A 15,100-nucleotide genomic window follows, 5' to 3' on the forward strand; every position below is an offset into this window, starting at 1 on the left:
TCTTAAACAAAATTTCTACGGTAACTTTATTTACATACTTCATTTTCATGTAGATATATTTTTTACCCAAACTTATTGAGACTGTTTTAAATTCTTACTGCCAAAGAAAAACTTGAAAACAAAAAATTAATGGTTCAAGTTAGAATTTTTTGGAAAATCTTTTTCAGAATAAATATGAACACATAATTTTTATCAACACATAATTTTTTTGAAAATAAACTCTTCATGTACACAAAAGCAACGCTACACAGTAAAACTCCCATCTGAATCGAATAAATATGGCTTTCTGAGTTGAAAAAAAAAACAAAAAATATCACAAAATAATCACTCCTTCTTGTTCTTCGGGGCCCATTGGTCCTTAGTACCACGAATGTAGAGAGCATAGTTGAGAAGAGTTGGCCAAAAGTATCTGAGGAAGACTGCAATACGAGCATCAAATGGAGCCATGTCAAAGTCGGTTTTTCGATCGCGAATCGCATCGGAAATCATGCGGGCACAGTGTTCCGGTGTGTAGCCCTGCAAATGTGAAAACGTTGTTCTTTTTTAACCTGCACAAAAATGAAACGAAACAAGCTTTTTGTTATGTAAAAATCAAGGGTTCACTGATAAAGCCCCCGAAAAAAAGCTATGGTACTTTTCCGATTTCTCCCCCCCCCCCCCCCCCCCCCCAAAAATGTTTTTCAATTTTATAACACTGAATATTTCAATTCAAATTCACACGTGAATTTTTTTTCAATACTATTTCAATTCTTTTCTCATTTAGATATATATTCCAAAAGAACAAAGTTAACGTGTGAATAAATTACTGAGCCGTTGACGTTCAGAACCTAAGACAATTCCAAAGCCTGCGAATTTTTGAAACGGCAACTTTTTACAGTGGGTTTTTGGCAAACCTGTATCAGACGCGGCTGAGGATTTCATTCAAAAGGATATCCTTCAAAGATTGTAAAACTGTTGCCACCATTTGCCGAGATGTAAATTTTAGCTTTTCCAAAGTGCATAGGCCCTACGTGTAACTAGTGGTTTTTCAAAGCAATGTCCTTTGACTCCTTGCCGGCGATAACAATCTTATTATTCAGAATCAAACATTTTCGTGAGGTTAACCAAATGACCTCTCCCACTTTTCTCATTTTTCAAATCAACCCTCTTCATTCAACCTCTCAGCCTCGTTGCGCATATATTTTCCAAAAAGGAAAAAACCGTTCACAGTGTAACAGTGTCTATTCAATTACCAAGGTGAGTCTCGAGAAAGTGGGGGGGAGGGGGCGAGGGGCAGACCTATTTCAAGTAAAGTTTTGGTCATTCATTCCCATCATCTCAGGTTTCCGAAACATGCCTGTCTCATGTCGATTGCTATTTTTGGTTGCTGTACTTGGAACCATTGCTAATGGTAAGTATCATACAGTAACCGAACATAATTATAAAAACAGTTTGAACGCAATTCTTAAACCTGAAGTACTATATTATTTATTAGCATAATCCTTTGAAAACTTTCGACGTATTTATATCAATTGTACGTATATCATTTTGATTACTCATATGTATACTCATATGTATGTATACTCATATACTCATATGTATATCATATGTAAATTGACATTTTTGTTGGCAGCGTAAGTTTTTGGAATGCACCAATCGCAAATTGTAAGAAAACACTTAATACATCTGGACTATGTGCTCTCAAAACAGTGAAATGAACTGCATATGAATGAAAGAGTGAGGTTTAAAAAAATCTATTTTTGCTTTATTACAAAATTGTTAGTTAGTTAAACGATTTGCCTGTATACAGGAGACCAGTATTGGGTGTTTTTATTTAATGAAATTAATACATGTCTGTACTTCAAAATGTGAAATTGTATTGTTAATATAGTTTTTAAGTGGCTAGTGCGTCTTGTAGGAAGCTACGACTCTATGTCAAACATTCAAAAAAACATAGAATTTTATTGGTTTCTCCCAAATTTCTGTGAGCAAATTTTCCTGATTCAAAAAATTTTCTTGAAAATGGCCCACGAAATAATTTCTAAAACTCATAAAACTCAATGTTTTCACTAGTTCAAAATAGAATCGCATCTGCTTGTGAGAATCAATCGAGTGAAATAGTGCTTTACAAATATGCAAATACAAGTTTAAAATATTTTTGTTTCCCAAAATCCACATTCCTACCGTTTAGCGCAATTCTTCTTCAACCAACCCTTCAATCAGCCATTCAACAATTTCTTCAACCAGAGACCGTTCCAACTGTTCCAGCCTACAACTCCCCCGACAACAGTTCTTTCCAAACTGTGATACCCAAGTAAAAACGAAAAATTTTCAGACAACAACTGTAGAGTTCATTCCGGACCCCGACAAGGAACAAGGCAACTTTCCAATGCCAAACCCGGCAAACTGGCCAGTTGGGCCTGATTGGAATGATCCTAGAAACACAAATGAGCAGCAGTTGGTGAGTGAGCAATCTAACCACAAAAACTCAAAGAGAGAGCTACATAATTATTTCAAATATCTAGTTAGAAACCTGAATCGTCCCTCAGTTGTCTTGTTAGTTTTTTAATAGCGTTGAACTTAAAACGTAAAAAAGTAAATAGGTGGGTAGTTATGGGAAACACGATTTTAAATGTACATTTCTACCTACTAACAAGGAAAGGAAGTCAATCTAGTATCGGACTTTAAATTGAGACGTATGTCATTTGAAAGCTTATGTTTAGACTAGATCACCACAAAAATTTCAGCGGCGGAACTCAACTCTGAACCCCTGAAATCGCCATCTGAAAATTTTTCTCTGCGCCCTCCTAGTTTTCAATACTATTTCGTACTTATTCATTTTACTTATACAAAAAATGATTTTCAATCTTTATAAAATGGTTACAAACATTGAAAACAATAAAAAACAACGGTTGATGGCCGAATGGTAAACGCTTGGAATAATGAAATAAAGGTCTCGTGTTCGATTCTTTCAGTGGAAATAATTTTTTTTTTAAAACTGCGATCGGGCCCTTTGTAAAAAATTGTAAAATTTTGTAAAAAGGCTCAATTCGAAGAAATATGTAGCTTTTTGCATGCCCGGATACAAAAAAATAGTTTTGGAATGTTTTCAAAAAAAAATTTTTTTGACCAAAAATTTGGTGTCCAATGGATCGAAAAAATTTCAGATTTTTTTCAAAAAAATAAAAATTTCCAAAAAGCTCCCACATTGTTTGTTAGACCCTAAAAACTCCCAAAAACAATTTCTAATCGCTCAGAACCACTTTTAAGGCCATTTCCTTGACCTAGAATTCAGCGAAAAAATGCACTGGAACACTTTCAGATGGCGATTTCAGGGGTTCAGAGTTGAGTTCCGCCGCTGAAATTTTTGTGGTGATCTAGTCTAAACATAAGCTTTCAAATGACATACGTCTCAATTTAAAGTCCGATACTAGATTGACTTCCTTTCCTTGTAAGAATCCTTGATGAATCACGTGTATATGCTGGTAAACAGTTCAATTAAGAATCTCATAACCATCATGTTCAACATGATCGTTTCAGGGATGGGGAGGCAACGGTCTTATTGGCACCACTTCAGCTAAACCGTCTATTGTTGTCTCAACCACTACCACAACAACCGCACAGCCAACTACAGCAATTGCTACTACTACTATCAATACTATTATTAGTTCAACCGTTCGACCAATTGTAGTCACTAAGAAGCCACTTCCAGTATTGTCCAAGAAGCAGCCAGCAAAGAAGCGTAAGTTGGATAGTGGATGAAAAAAATATCAATTACATTTGTGCTTTTATAATGCAATAGAAAATAGAAGCCTCAATTATTGACTAAATTATTATTTTGGATATAATTTATTTTTATTCGTTTTGGAAATATGGACTTTAACTATGTAAATAAGTACCTCAAGTGGAGTATTTTGGACATTTCTAAGTGATACGAGAGCAATGTCTAGAAAAAATTATCGACAAGTTACTTCTTCGTTTTTTTTTCAAATAAAAATAATTTTGTCTGGTACATTCATGGTGTTAAATTGCTTTGATTAAACATGGTACATAGCAACTTATAAGTTTTAATGATATGATTTGAAATTCAGGTTCTTCTTCAAAAAGAGCCCTGGTGACTCCAGTTCCACCAGCGAAACCCGTAAAGTCAAAGCTGACATCCAAGCGAAGCAGTTTTAAAAAGTCAAAGGCTAGCTCTAGAAGAAGAAGCCACAAAGTCTAATCGTCTTTTTTTTTCATTACTCATTGTTTTAAATATACTCCCCGCTTATTTTGTATATAAAATGTTTTACTACCTTCTTTTGATTCTCATCCTCCACTCCAACAACTTTTCCAGAGGGATCCAAAGCTCTCGATCCAAAACCAGTGTTGATGTATCCAGCGGAGACCACCAAAATGTGCAGGTTCTTGTGCTCGGCGCGAAGACAATCAAAGTATCCTTGAAGTGCATGTTTACTGGCTCCATATGATCCTCTGTACGGAATTGCCACTTTTCCTTGAATGCTACTTGTGACAACAATACAACCATCTGGGCTCAACTTTGAGAGTAAAGCTTGGGTGACATGCACATGTCCAAAGTAGTTGGTCTCCATGGCTTGTCTGTGAATTTCCATAGTTGTATCCTGGCATGATCCGCGATTTGACATGCCGGCGTTGTTGATGAGAATGTCGACTCGTGGGATCTCAGCCCACGGTGCTTGCTCTGAATCGGTGATGTCGAAGTAGCTGAAAATGATAGAGTTTATAAAAGAGAGTGTAAGAAAACAATGCTTACTAGTAAATCGGCTCGTTCTGGTTGAGCGGGAAGGTTTCCTTGAGCTCCTCGCAGATCTCCTTGAGCTTTTCTGTGCTTCTCGCAAGAAGGATCACCTGGGCACCGCGTTTGTAAAGCTCGAATGCAAGACTTTTTCCGAGGCCTGAAATGAAAAAAAATTTCGTATTCTTTTGAATTCCTAGGTTAAAAATATTGTTTTTTTCAAAATCTGAAGTTGATTGTCCTGTTATTGCCAACTGTCGAACAGTTTTCATACAGAATTTTCCTTTTTTATTTTTAAGAATTCATTAAAACTATAAAATCTCTTTATTGTTTTTATTATTTTCACATTTTGTAATAAACTTGGCTCACCTGAACTGGCTCCGGTGATCACAACGACTTTGTTCTTAACGTCCAATTTTGGCAAGTTGTGAGCTCCAGGAATAATCCTATTCAGCAGTCTGCAAAAAGTATTTGATGTGTATTTTTTGACACCAATCAACTCACTTGTAGGCTACATATAGTGAGAGTGGGACCACCAGGGCTGGAGCCCACTCTTTCAACATCTCTTGCAGTTTTACCGGCACCATTCTGAAAAAAAAACGTTTCTGAAAATGCTAATGGGAAAAAAGTGCGAAGGTTAGAAAAAAACGTGCAACATGATAAGCGCTTTCAAGGTACAATGTATCTTAGTCTGTGAGAAATGGGGAAAACTGATGAGACGCAGATGCACAAAGAGAGGCCTTTTGTTGTTGTTGGCAATGTTTTCTGTTTTTCGAAGCGCTGGAAAGAACAGAAACTGAAACTAAAAATAACAATATAAAAACGTTGCGTTGGACTTTGGAATTGATTTATGTTTTTTTTTTCAGAATTTCAAAAAAAAATTTCTCAATTACTTTCTGAACAGAATAATAAAAATTCATAGATTTTTCTTTCGCATTTGGTGTATTCAACTTTTGTTTTTGCGTTTTTTATGCAATAAATCAATTTACAATGCAAAAAAGTGAATATATCTAGAAAGCTACAAAAAAAATAGAAAAATACAAAAAGTGAAGAGAAAAAAGTAAATGGCACGAGGTAGAAAATCGAAATCAACACAAACAAAATGAATTGTGTGTTCTCTGACCACACACACACACGTAAACAAGAGGGGCAAGGTTTCCCGCCAGAGAGCAACAACAGGAGATGGTGTGGTGGGTGTTCCACGGAGCGCGTTTGTTTTTTTGGTGATATTGAGGGGAGCAGCAGTGCGTTGGGTGCTTTATATTTAGAGCAATAAAAATGTGCGAAATAGTTTCAAATTAATTGGTATAACTACAGTGTGCTCAACTTTTTTCCCTCTTACTTAGAGATGTGATGTTTTTCAAAATCTTTTTTTGGAAAATGATTCATGCGGTTCGATAGGAAATGTTGTAAAATAATACAAGATCTTCAAATTTATGATAATATCTCTAAAACTAGGAAAAATAAGTCAAAATGAAGCAGAGCAATTGCCCAACTTCTATTGAAGCGTCTATAGCACCACCTAGAATTTTTTTTAACAATTGTGGTTACCATTAGTGACAATAGGTGTTTTCAGGACTGTCCGTCACAGCAAACAAATAATACGCAGCCAACGGAGGAATGATTAAGGGAGACCAATTGGTACTTTGATAATTTAGTTGGTAATTTATTTCTCCAAGCCACAATGAAAAATCAGCCGCGGAAAGTAAAAAATTGAACGGGGTAACAAAAGCACTGTGGCGGTGGGTACATAATGGAAATTATATTTCTAACAACAACGAGTGAAAAACACAGGCATGGGTTACAGGCTAGGCCTTGAAGTACATAAATTAAGGGGATTCAAAAATGAGGGAGATATTGGAAAATTGATCGGCAAATTTTGCAAATATTACTTGGAGGGTTGAGCGTATGGGTGCGTGAAGAGCTGGTCTAGCCGAGCCGCTGCATATCTCTGAAAAAATAGTTTATTAATGTCAGAAACTACGATGCTTACGCTGGCAGCATCTCCGCAGGGAAGATGGATTTAGACGCCACGAATCATTTGTAATTGATCCAGATCGGCTCCGGTGCCGGCACAGAATCAGAAATTACGCGGGCGATTCCAAATCGTTCCTCCATCGAGCGGTCTAGCGAACGGGCTATATCCTTGTTGAAGTAATAGCGGCGGCTGCGGATGCGTCGAAGTCGGGTCACCATGGGTGGGATGAGAGCACGACCGATGGTGTATGCGGAGTGAATCAGAAAGCACGTGATAATCATCATGATGATTATTTGGAGAGCAATTGCCATGAAGCACTCTGAAAAACTTTTCCATGTTTTTAAGTACACTTATTTTTTCTCATTTTCAACGTATAAAAACCAACCTTGGAAAAATCCTCTACCGGGATGGCAAGCATGCACGAATACTGATCAAAGTGTGTTGGAGGCAAATTCAGTGGATTGTGTGATTAGTAGTTTATTGAGTAATATAAAGAAAATACAAGATAATAGCAAATTGGGAAAAAAGGGGAGAAAATGGGAGATGGGAATGCAGAAGAAAAGAGGGGGAAAATGCTCAGTCTGTGCAAGGGTCACTTGCACTCGCAACTGTAAGATTCGTAATGGTAAAGGTAAGGAAAAAAAGGTTGGGCATCTGCTGCCTCGAGGTCAGGGGGCGGAGTTATGTGATGGCGGGAAGGAGAGAGATGGTAATATAAACAATCAAGTGGATGAATGTGTGGGGGTGTGTAATACAATAATGTGGCTTACTGTAGAAAAACATTACAAAGATATGAATAATAATAATTGAAGAATCAAGAGAGAGTACAGAGAGTTCTGTACACTCCCCCGAGAGCGAGAATTTAGGTATCCGGTACATCACAAAGTGCTGTATGATGGTCCATTGATTGACAGTAGTAGCATGATGCATGCAGTCTTTGGCGGCATGGTTTTTGCAAACAGCTTTTGCACAATTGGCGGAAGTTGACAAATGCTTTCCTTTCATCTGTAGCCTTGATTTGTCCGCACATATTCGAAGGGTGTGTGCGAGGGCAGAATGAACATTGGTATCTTCCGCAGTCTCTTGTTGCATAATCCCTTCTCGGACGCTTCCAAGTCCTTTGTACATCATTTTTGTCCTCATATGATCTCTTGCTGGAGAAGTTGCTCGAGCATCCTTCTTGATGATCCTGATTTGTTCGTTCGAAGTAGTTCTTCATATGTTGCTTCAAGGCTTCGACTTTTGACAATCCGGTGTCCATCCTTTGGACACCGAATTTTCTTTTGCTATTCTCGTCACTCATCTTTTGAGTGCCCATCTTTTGGGCATCCATTTCATTTTGAGATCCCATCTTTTGGGATCTCTCTATGTTCACATTGATTTTTTGGAGCATGTCTTCTTGTCGACATGCTGATTCTTCTAGCTTCTTTAATTCAATTTGAACTCCGTCTATTTGGATTCCCTCCATCAGTTTGCAGAGGTCTTGATCAATGTGATCAATGTACACAAAGAGATCCACAACACAGGTACTTAGCTCTGGGCAGGCAGCACACACAGTCGAGTTTGACTCGGTATACTGCAAATATTTGATTATTTCAATAAAAACGAAAGAAAAACTCACAAATTCACCCATTTTGTCAAATCAAGTACGATTGGCTGGCGACAGAGAACGAGGATGATTTGAATTGGCGTTGAATGTTCACACTGCACAGTGCACAGAAAACGCAGTGCACAGAAAAGACTGACAGGGTCTTGAATAACTCTGCAACTGTCATAAAAATGCTTTTTAGCGCAGTATGCACAAGACGATCAGTTTTTTTTCGGAATCTCGAATTCAACTGCTGGATTCCAGCCTGAAGAACTTATTTTTCCAATAGGCTTAAACGTTTCCAATTGCATTTCGTTCCAAAAAAAAACAACGACTTACCTCGATTCAAAATAAAATTAGTGGCAAAAACATCCGAAAAACACTGCCATAATATAGACGGGGAATAAAATGGAGAAAAATAGAAACTACCGCTCACCAAGCAGTCGAAAAGGCCAGAATGAGCAATACCTTCACTAACACTCATACAGGACAAACACCGCTGCCACAGCGTCTTCCCCCGAGGGCAAGCCCCGCCTTTTGTTCCACCAGAGGGTTCAGTTGTTCTGTCGTCTCTTGCCTCTTGTACAAGGTTGTAATGACACTGATGACTTTGACCGCTGCCCATATCTTACGGACAGCCACAGCTTAACAGAACAGAACAGATAGCATGATAAAAACCTTCTCCGCTGACGGTATTGGTAAAAAACCAAAAAATATTTGAGTATAAAAGGATTGTCAAATAATAAATAAAATATAGGGTACTTTTCCGATTTCTGCCCCCCAAAATGTTTTTCAATTTTATAACACTCAATATTTTGATTTAAATTCACACGTAAAGGTTTGTTTTTTAATACTATTTTAATTTGAGGCTTAGAAAACAACAATGCTAAGCCTGAAATTACAAAAAAATAAGTTCACGTTTTATAATGTAATAATGTAAATACTAAAACGAAACAAAACAGAATCACACAATTAACCAAATTACACGATTAAAAATAATTTTTAATCTAAAGAACTTAATGTTTTTTTATTCGTACAAAATTATTGAAAATTCCAGGGTAGCTTATTTGAAAAGTTGAATTTTATGTCAATATTAGTTTTTTTTTTAAATGAAAATGTTGGTAAATGTCCTAAACTCTTCAAATAGAGAGATATTCTATGACAGTGAGGCGCACTGTAGCATTGAAAAAGCAATTTGTACAGAGTTTTCTACAAACATGAAAATTATTTAAGATGTACCAACTGGTCTCCCTTAATCATTCCTTCGTTGGCTGCGTCAACATTCCAATTTATGAGTTTTTCTCTGAAAAAAAGGATACAATATTTCACTGAATTTATAAAGCTTACTCATCAGTTACTGGCACGGATTCAATTGGGCGAAGAATCTGCCGAATTGGGGTGTTCACAATAGGCGAGAAAGTTGAGCAGTTGTGGTTCAGTATCAAAGCTATTTCGTAAAAGTCCTAGGAAAAAATTGTTCACAGCTTCTAGTCACACGAAATAAAATAAACTAACATTGAAGAAACCGTCACCACTCTCTTCTCCTTCCATCTCAAAAGTGGATAAGTTGTCGGTAGTGCAGTTGAAAAACTGATCGGCAATGAAATCGTCGCCTCTATTGTTTTTAGAAACGTTTAGTTTATTTTCATACTTTTACAAAGATTTTCGGATTATATTTTTTTCCCTGTATGATGTAAATAGAAATTCAATTTTAACTTTCTAACTCATACAAAAATAAAGAACAAAAAACACTAATAAATATCGTTGTTAAACGAAATCAAGTGCTATTATGGGATGCGTCCTTTTTTCAAAATTCATTTAGAAAAATCAAAAAAAATTATATAAACATTGCACAACTGTTATAATTTTTCTTTAGCCAATAATAAAGAGGTTTTTTTCAATCTTCCTCAAACTTAGGTTTAATTTGCATTTTCAGATTTCTTACAATATTGTAGTTGATCAATTTTTTATACCTTTTACGTTTCAGGAGTTAGCACCGTTCAAATTAAAAAAAAAAACGTTATTTTTTCAAGCATTTTTGGCACTTTCAACCGATATTGCTCTATCAATACGCTGTGTATGAGGACGTTATTACATGAATGTATTCAATTAATGATATATTACCTAGGGGTGTATAAAGTTTTTGATTACCTAAAGAAATGACAAAAATCGTAAAAATAAATTTTTTTGAACGGTGTCCGATATGGTTGATATTGATAGGCTTGTCGTTACTAACTCTTAGTTTTCATCACTTACCCAAGCCCCTCATAATCAGCTTCAACCATGGAAATGTAATAACACCAATACTGATCAAGTTTGCAATTAATTGTTCCATTTGCACGAAATATAGTCGAAGAAGTGAAGTTAAAGAAAATCAAAAACACAGGTAGTGCGAAAAGTGAAACTCTCATTGTCAACAGATGTTCAACTTTTTGGAAAATAAAAGAGAGAAGATGAGAAAATCACAATCTCCTTTCCGGAGTAAGAAAATAAGGGGGAGCTGTGATTAATGTACTGCACTATTCAAGAAGAAGATGGAAAAATATTCTTTCGGTAACAAAAATAAATATAACTTTTGTCTCCTTTTTTTGAAATAAAGTAATGAGAAAACAGAGGAACAGAGTATTGAATGACACTGCATCTTGCACACGCAATTTTTTAATTCCTCAAATAGTTTTAACTCTAGTGTGCTTATTGGTAGATTTATGAATACGAGTAAGTTTTAATCATAAACATTTCTTAAACGTATTCGAAAAACAATCTATCTGTTCTCAAATTTGCAGCCAAACTATCGATGATTTTAAAAAAACTTGAAGAATAGAATAAAAACACCGGAATTTGTTTTTTGGTTTAGTCGTTTAGTTTTAATTTTGTTTGTTAAATCTCATTGACTAAAAATAACTTTTATCAGCTTTTATGGGGTTATTCAAGTAGTGTCGGAAAATTAAAAAGTGTAGAAAAATTACGTCACACATGTATTCAAGTAAATAAAAACATGTATTTAAATACATTTGTAACGTCACAAATGTATTTAAATACATTTTGCTACATTACTTGAATAACCCCATTAGAGGAGGAAGCAAAGCAGCAAATGATGGACATCTTTGATGTTTTTTCAATCATGTTTTGGAGGGGAGCCTGGAATGACTGGACCATATCACCTTCCACAATTGAAGAAAACTCAGAAGATTTGTCTGAAAAAAATGTAAAAACTTATAGGTTGAGCTAGGGTTGGTTAATAATTTTTATTTGAGAACTCAGGCTCCGGATAGAAGTGTGCGCATTTTATGAAAAAAAAACTGAATGACTTGAAAGCAGAAATAAGTAATTTTCAAGCAGAAAATGATGATTTGATAGCTAAGATTGAAGCGCAAAAAAAGATAAAAAACAATAGCGTTCTCCAATTTGTATATGACTACATTTTTCAAATAATGATTATCATACCCGAACATTTCAATTGGCTCAATACATATGATGTAAACAAATAAAGACAATTCCAGTTAATCTTCGCCAACTTTTTAGTGTTCGAATTTCAAATTTTTTCAGTGAAAAACAATATATTAGAAACAAAAATAATTCAAATATATAATTTTTTTTTAAATTTATTTTTTTTAAAGACATTGATTTCATGTTAAAAAATTTCCCTTAAAAAACATTTTTCATTCAAATTGGAAAACCTCTTGCAGATTGGGCTGGAACCAAAAAACAAAGAAAAAACAAAAATTGAAATTTTCGAAAAACCAAAAAAAAACCAAATCTTTGATGCTCCAGTTAATTTTTGATGGGTTTATTCAAGTAATGTTGCAAAGTGTATTAAAACACATTTATGACGTCACAACTGCATTGAAATACACGTCTTTATGTATTGTAATATATGTAATTTTTCAAAACTTTTTTAATTTTCCGACACCACTGGATTTTTTTTGGTTTTTTAGTCCCAAAAACAGTTTTTCGTCAAAATAATAAAACAAACCGGGAAAGTCCTAGCACTGAGTATAACTAATGAAAATTCATAAGATATGCATACAACTTGAACAATTTTTCATATACGTTTTTCATGTTGATAGAAATGAAGTGATTCTGTTGAAAAATGAGTTCCGTGAAGTGAGCCATCTCCTGGCATTACACGTACGAGCGCGAAAGATTACTGCCAAATTCAAGGTAAAAACTTTTAAAAACGAAAAGAAAATGTCTAGAACTACGTCATTAACTTTAGAAGATTACTACAAGAATTTAACTTCATTATCACCCTATCCATACTTTTCAATCACAATGTGCGACTACAATGTGCGTATAGTTGGAGCACAATGTGTTTGTAGTAGGCTTATGTGTTATCGCGTGCAGTCTTCGCACTATTTAATCAACATTTTGAACTCATTTTTCAACAGTCTCACTTTAATTTATTTTCACGTTTTATATTTTTATCAATTTTTATTTTGAAAAAACCTTAATGTTTGGTTTTAATTTTGAACTTCGATTCTTTTTTGAAATTGTAAATTTCCAAATTGAGTTTTTTTTTTCAAAAAAAAATTGTTTTTTCAGAACAATGTCAGGGAGCCTGCAAGAAGTGTTGAAAAACTGCGCTCCAGTCCTTGTAGTCACTATTTGTCTTTATTTAGCGTACAAGTGAGTTACTGGACGCCAATGCAACAAACCACCTAATTAAAGGTTTTACAGTCTGCTGAATAAAGCTATTCCAGGAGCTCACAATTTGTCAAAGCTGAATGTCAAGAACAAAATAGTTGTAATCACAGGAGCCAGTTCAGGTACTATAAATATTTTGAAAAAACGTCATACAATGTAAATCATAACAGAAAAAATTCTCAAATCCTGTTCGGAACACAGTATCTTGTAAAGTAACATTTGAAAATTAATCAAAAAATTCGTTATCTTAAAAAAGATTAAAACTTTACCGGTAGTTAATTTTCCGCTTGAAAAATATTTAAATTTCACCAATGCAACCATAAATTTCGAAAATAAGTTACGTGAGAAATACTCTATTGCATATTTCAGGTCTTGGAAAGAGTCTTGCATTTGAGCTATACAAACGAGGTGCTCAGGTGATTCTACTTGCTAGAAGTACGGAAAAACTAAAAGAAATTTGTGCGGAACTTACAAAAACATTTCCTCTCAACAAGAACAAGCCAACCTACTAGTAAGATTCCAAAAGTTAACTTTTGCCAATAACTAATTTTCCAGCTTTTTTGACATTACCAATCCCGATAAAGCACCTTGGGCCCAGATTCCAAAAGTTGACGTTCTCATCAATAATGCAGGCATGTCGAATCGCGGATCCTGCCAAGACACAACAATGGCGATTCACAGAAAAGCCATGGAGACCAACCTTTTCGGACATGTTCAAGTCACACAGTCTTTGCTCTCAAAGTTGAGTCCAGATGGATGCATAGTTGTCACAAGTAGCATTCAAGGAAAAGTGGCAATTCCGTACAGAGGGTCATATTCTGCTAGTAAGCATGCACTTCAAGGATACTTTGATTGTCTTCGCGCCGAGCACAAGAACCTGCACATTTTGGTGGTCTCCGCTGGATACATCAACACCGGTTTTGGATCGAGAGCTTTGGACACCGATGGGAAAGTTGTTGGGGTAGAGGATGAAAATCAAAAGAAAGTAAGCAACGAAGAGACAATAATTTGTCCGATGCTGCTCTGTCTGACTGGTCCATTTCTTTTTCCAGATAGCCTTCTTTCACTCTCACTCTTTCTAACAGATTCTTCGAACTGTACTCATTGCAGGGATATTCACCGGAACACTCTGCGCGCATGATTTCCGATGCAATCCGTGATCGAGTGTCGGACTTTGACATGGCTCCATTTGGTGCTCGCTTCGCAATTTTCCTCAGATATTTCTGGCCAACTCTCCTTAATTATGCCTTGTACACTCGTGGCACTAAAGACCAATGGGCGCCAAAGAATAAGAAGGAGTAATTATTTTGAGTTTTATTTTACTTGTCTGACCATTAAAAATATGAAATATTTGTTTTCAACATTTGCTTTCAATTTGAAAAAAAAGTTTGCCATAATCTAAGTTAGCCTGCGGGGTGGAAACGAAATTGGGCAGAACTCCCGGGGCTGTGACTTTTTTGTTTTTTTTTATTCGGTATTTTGACGAAAAAAAAAACGATTTTTTGAGACAAAAAAACCAAAAAATCTAAAAAAAAAATTTGCCGTGTCGAGTCTCGACTCGAGACTATTATGTATTAAAATGCATTATAGATAAATGTATTTTAAAACAGTTGTGACGTCATAAATATGTTTTGCTACATTTTGCAACATAGGTAACTTGAATAACCCCATTAAAAATCAACTTAAACATTACAAATTTTTTGGTTTTTTTTTTGGTTTTTTTTGGTTTCTCGGAAATTTCAATTTTTTCGTTTTTTTCGTTTTTTGGTTTTTCTAAAACTTCCATTTTTGTTTTTTGTTTTTTGGTCCAACATTTTTTTGTCCCAGCCCTGGTGCCTATTGTGCTCATTGAGGCATTGCGCATTGCAAACTAACTGTGATCTAATTCCTTCATAACTGTTTTTAGATGTTTATTCTCAGAACGTTTTTTGATTTTTTTCGGAAGACCCTTTTTTACTAGTCAAAAACACGAACCTCTATTTTTATAGATCGTTATTTGCCCAATGCTTCGTTTTCCATTTTTCCCATTTTGGAGAGTCAGTTCGAAACTGATTTTTTTATTGTCTTATATCCTTTTATCAAAAATGTTTTTAGATAAATTAGGTTGCACAAGGGAAAGAAGACGACGGCCCAACTGCACACCCTGATGGAAGAG

General features: G+C 35.4%; 4 protein-coding genes, 1 long non-coding RNA gene and 1 other non-coding gene across 6 annotated transcripts; 4 read left to right on the forward strand and 2 right to left on the reverse strand.

The window, feature by feature from the left end:
• Positions 1-209: 209 nt before the first annotated feature.
• dhs-30 (Rhodanese domain-containing protein) lies at positions 210-5,323 on the reverse strand. Its single transcript, NM_078392.7, has 5 exons — positions 5,240-5,323; positions 5,105-5,193; positions 4,754-4,895; positions 4,275-4,704; positions 210-516 (listed from the first exon to the last, which is right to left on the reverse strand). The coding sequence occupies exons 1-5, from the start codon at positions 5,320-5,322 to the stop codon at positions 325-327; spliced, it is 936 nt and encodes a 311-aa protein (NP_510793.2). The 5' UTR covers position 5,323; the 3' UTR covers positions 210-324.
• On the forward strand, positions 1,318-4,275 carry T25G12.3 (Salivary glue protein Sgs-3-like). Its single transcript, NM_078391.7, has 5 exons — positions 1,318-1,390; positions 2,171-2,268; positions 2,315-2,440; positions 3,520-3,721; positions 4,071-4,275. The coding sequence occupies exons 1-5, from the start codon at positions 1,333-1,335 to the stop codon at positions 4,199-4,201; spliced, it is 615 nt and encodes a 204-aa protein (NP_510792.2). The 5' UTR covers positions 1,318-1,332; the 3' UTR covers positions 4,202-4,275.
• A 1,449-nt stretch (positions 5,324-6,772) lies between the features above and the next one.
• T25G12.11 (Calcium uniporter protein) lies at positions 6,773-7,024 on the reverse strand (the record flags this gene model as incomplete). The annotated part of the gene is made up of 1 exon (NM_001381182.1): positions 6,773-7,024. One exon carries the CDS (start codon positions 7,022-7,024, stop codon positions 6,773-6,775), a length of 252 nt encoding a protein of 83 aa, NP_001368075.1.
• A 2,808-nt stretch (positions 7,025-9,832) lies between these two features.
• On the forward strand, positions 9,833-11,898 carry linc-155. The gene is made up of 2 exons (NR_102258.1): positions 9,833-9,933; positions 11,286-11,898. It is a non-coding gene; the product is annotated as a long non-coding RNA linc-155 (long non-coding RNA).
• An 854-nt stretch (positions 11,899-12,752) lies between these two features.
• Positions 12,753-12,773, forward strand: 21ur-13122. Its single transcript, NR_072943.1, has one exon.
• Positions 12,774-12,837: 64 nt separating this feature from the next.
• On the forward strand, positions 12,838-14,303 carry T25G12.13 (Rhodanese domain-containing protein). The gene is made up of 5 exons (NM_001270356.4): positions 12,838-12,927; positions 12,979-13,067; positions 13,315-13,456; positions 13,501-13,930; positions 14,056-14,303. The coding sequence occupies exons 1-5, from the start codon at positions 12,848-12,850 to the stop codon at positions 14,245-14,247; spliced, it is 933 nt and encodes a 310-aa protein (NP_001257285.1). The 5' UTR covers positions 12,838-12,847; the 3' UTR covers positions 14,248-14,303.
• Positions 14,304-15,100: the final 797 nt, after the last annotated feature.

Source organism: Caenorhabditis elegans, chromosome X (assembly GCF_000002985.6).
Source record: "Caenorhabditis elegans chromosome X".
In the NCBI taxonomy this organism is placed as follows: Eukaryota; Metazoa; Nematoda; class Chromadorea; order Rhabditida; family Rhabditidae; genus Caenorhabditis; species Caenorhabditis elegans.

Bases quoted from the DNA above. Each gene is read 5' to 3' on its own strand.
- T25G12.3 (NM_078391.7), top strand. From the start codon at position 1,333: ATGCCTGTCTCATGTCGATTGCTATTTTTGGTTGCTGTACTTGGAACC. The intron at 1,391-2,170 runs GTAAGTATCATA...CCTACCGTTTAG, and splicing joins ACTTGGAACCATTGCTAATG to CGCAATTCTTCTTCAACCAA. The intron at 2,269-2,314 runs GTTCTTTCCAAA...AAAAATTTTCAG, and splicing joins CTACAACTCCCCCGACAACA to ACAACAACTGTAGAGTTCAT.
- dhs-30 (NM_078392.7), bottom strand. From the start codon at position 5,322: ATGGTGCCGGTAAAACTGCAAGAGATGTTGAAAGAGTGGGCTCCAGCC. The intron at 5,194-5,239 runs GTGAGTTGATTG...TACTTTTTGCAG, and splicing joins TCACTATATGTAGCCTACAA to ACTGCTGAATAGGATTATTC. The intron at 4,896-5,104 runs GTGAGCCAAGTT...TTTTCATTTCAG, and splicing joins GATCACCGGAGCCAGTTCAG to GCCTCGGAAAAAGTCTTGCA.
- T25G12.13 (NM_001270356.4), top strand. From the start codon at position 12,848: ATGTCAGGGAGCCTGCAAGAAGTGTTGAAAAACTGCGCTCCAGTCCTT. The intron at 13,068-13,314 runs GTACTATAAATA...TGCATATTTCAG, and splicing joins AATCACAGGAGCCAGTTCAG to GTCTTGGAAAGAGTCTTGCA. The intron at 13,457-13,500 runs GTAAGATTCCAA...CTAATTTTCCAG, and splicing joins AAGAACAAGCCAACCTACTA to CTTTTTTGACATTACCAATC.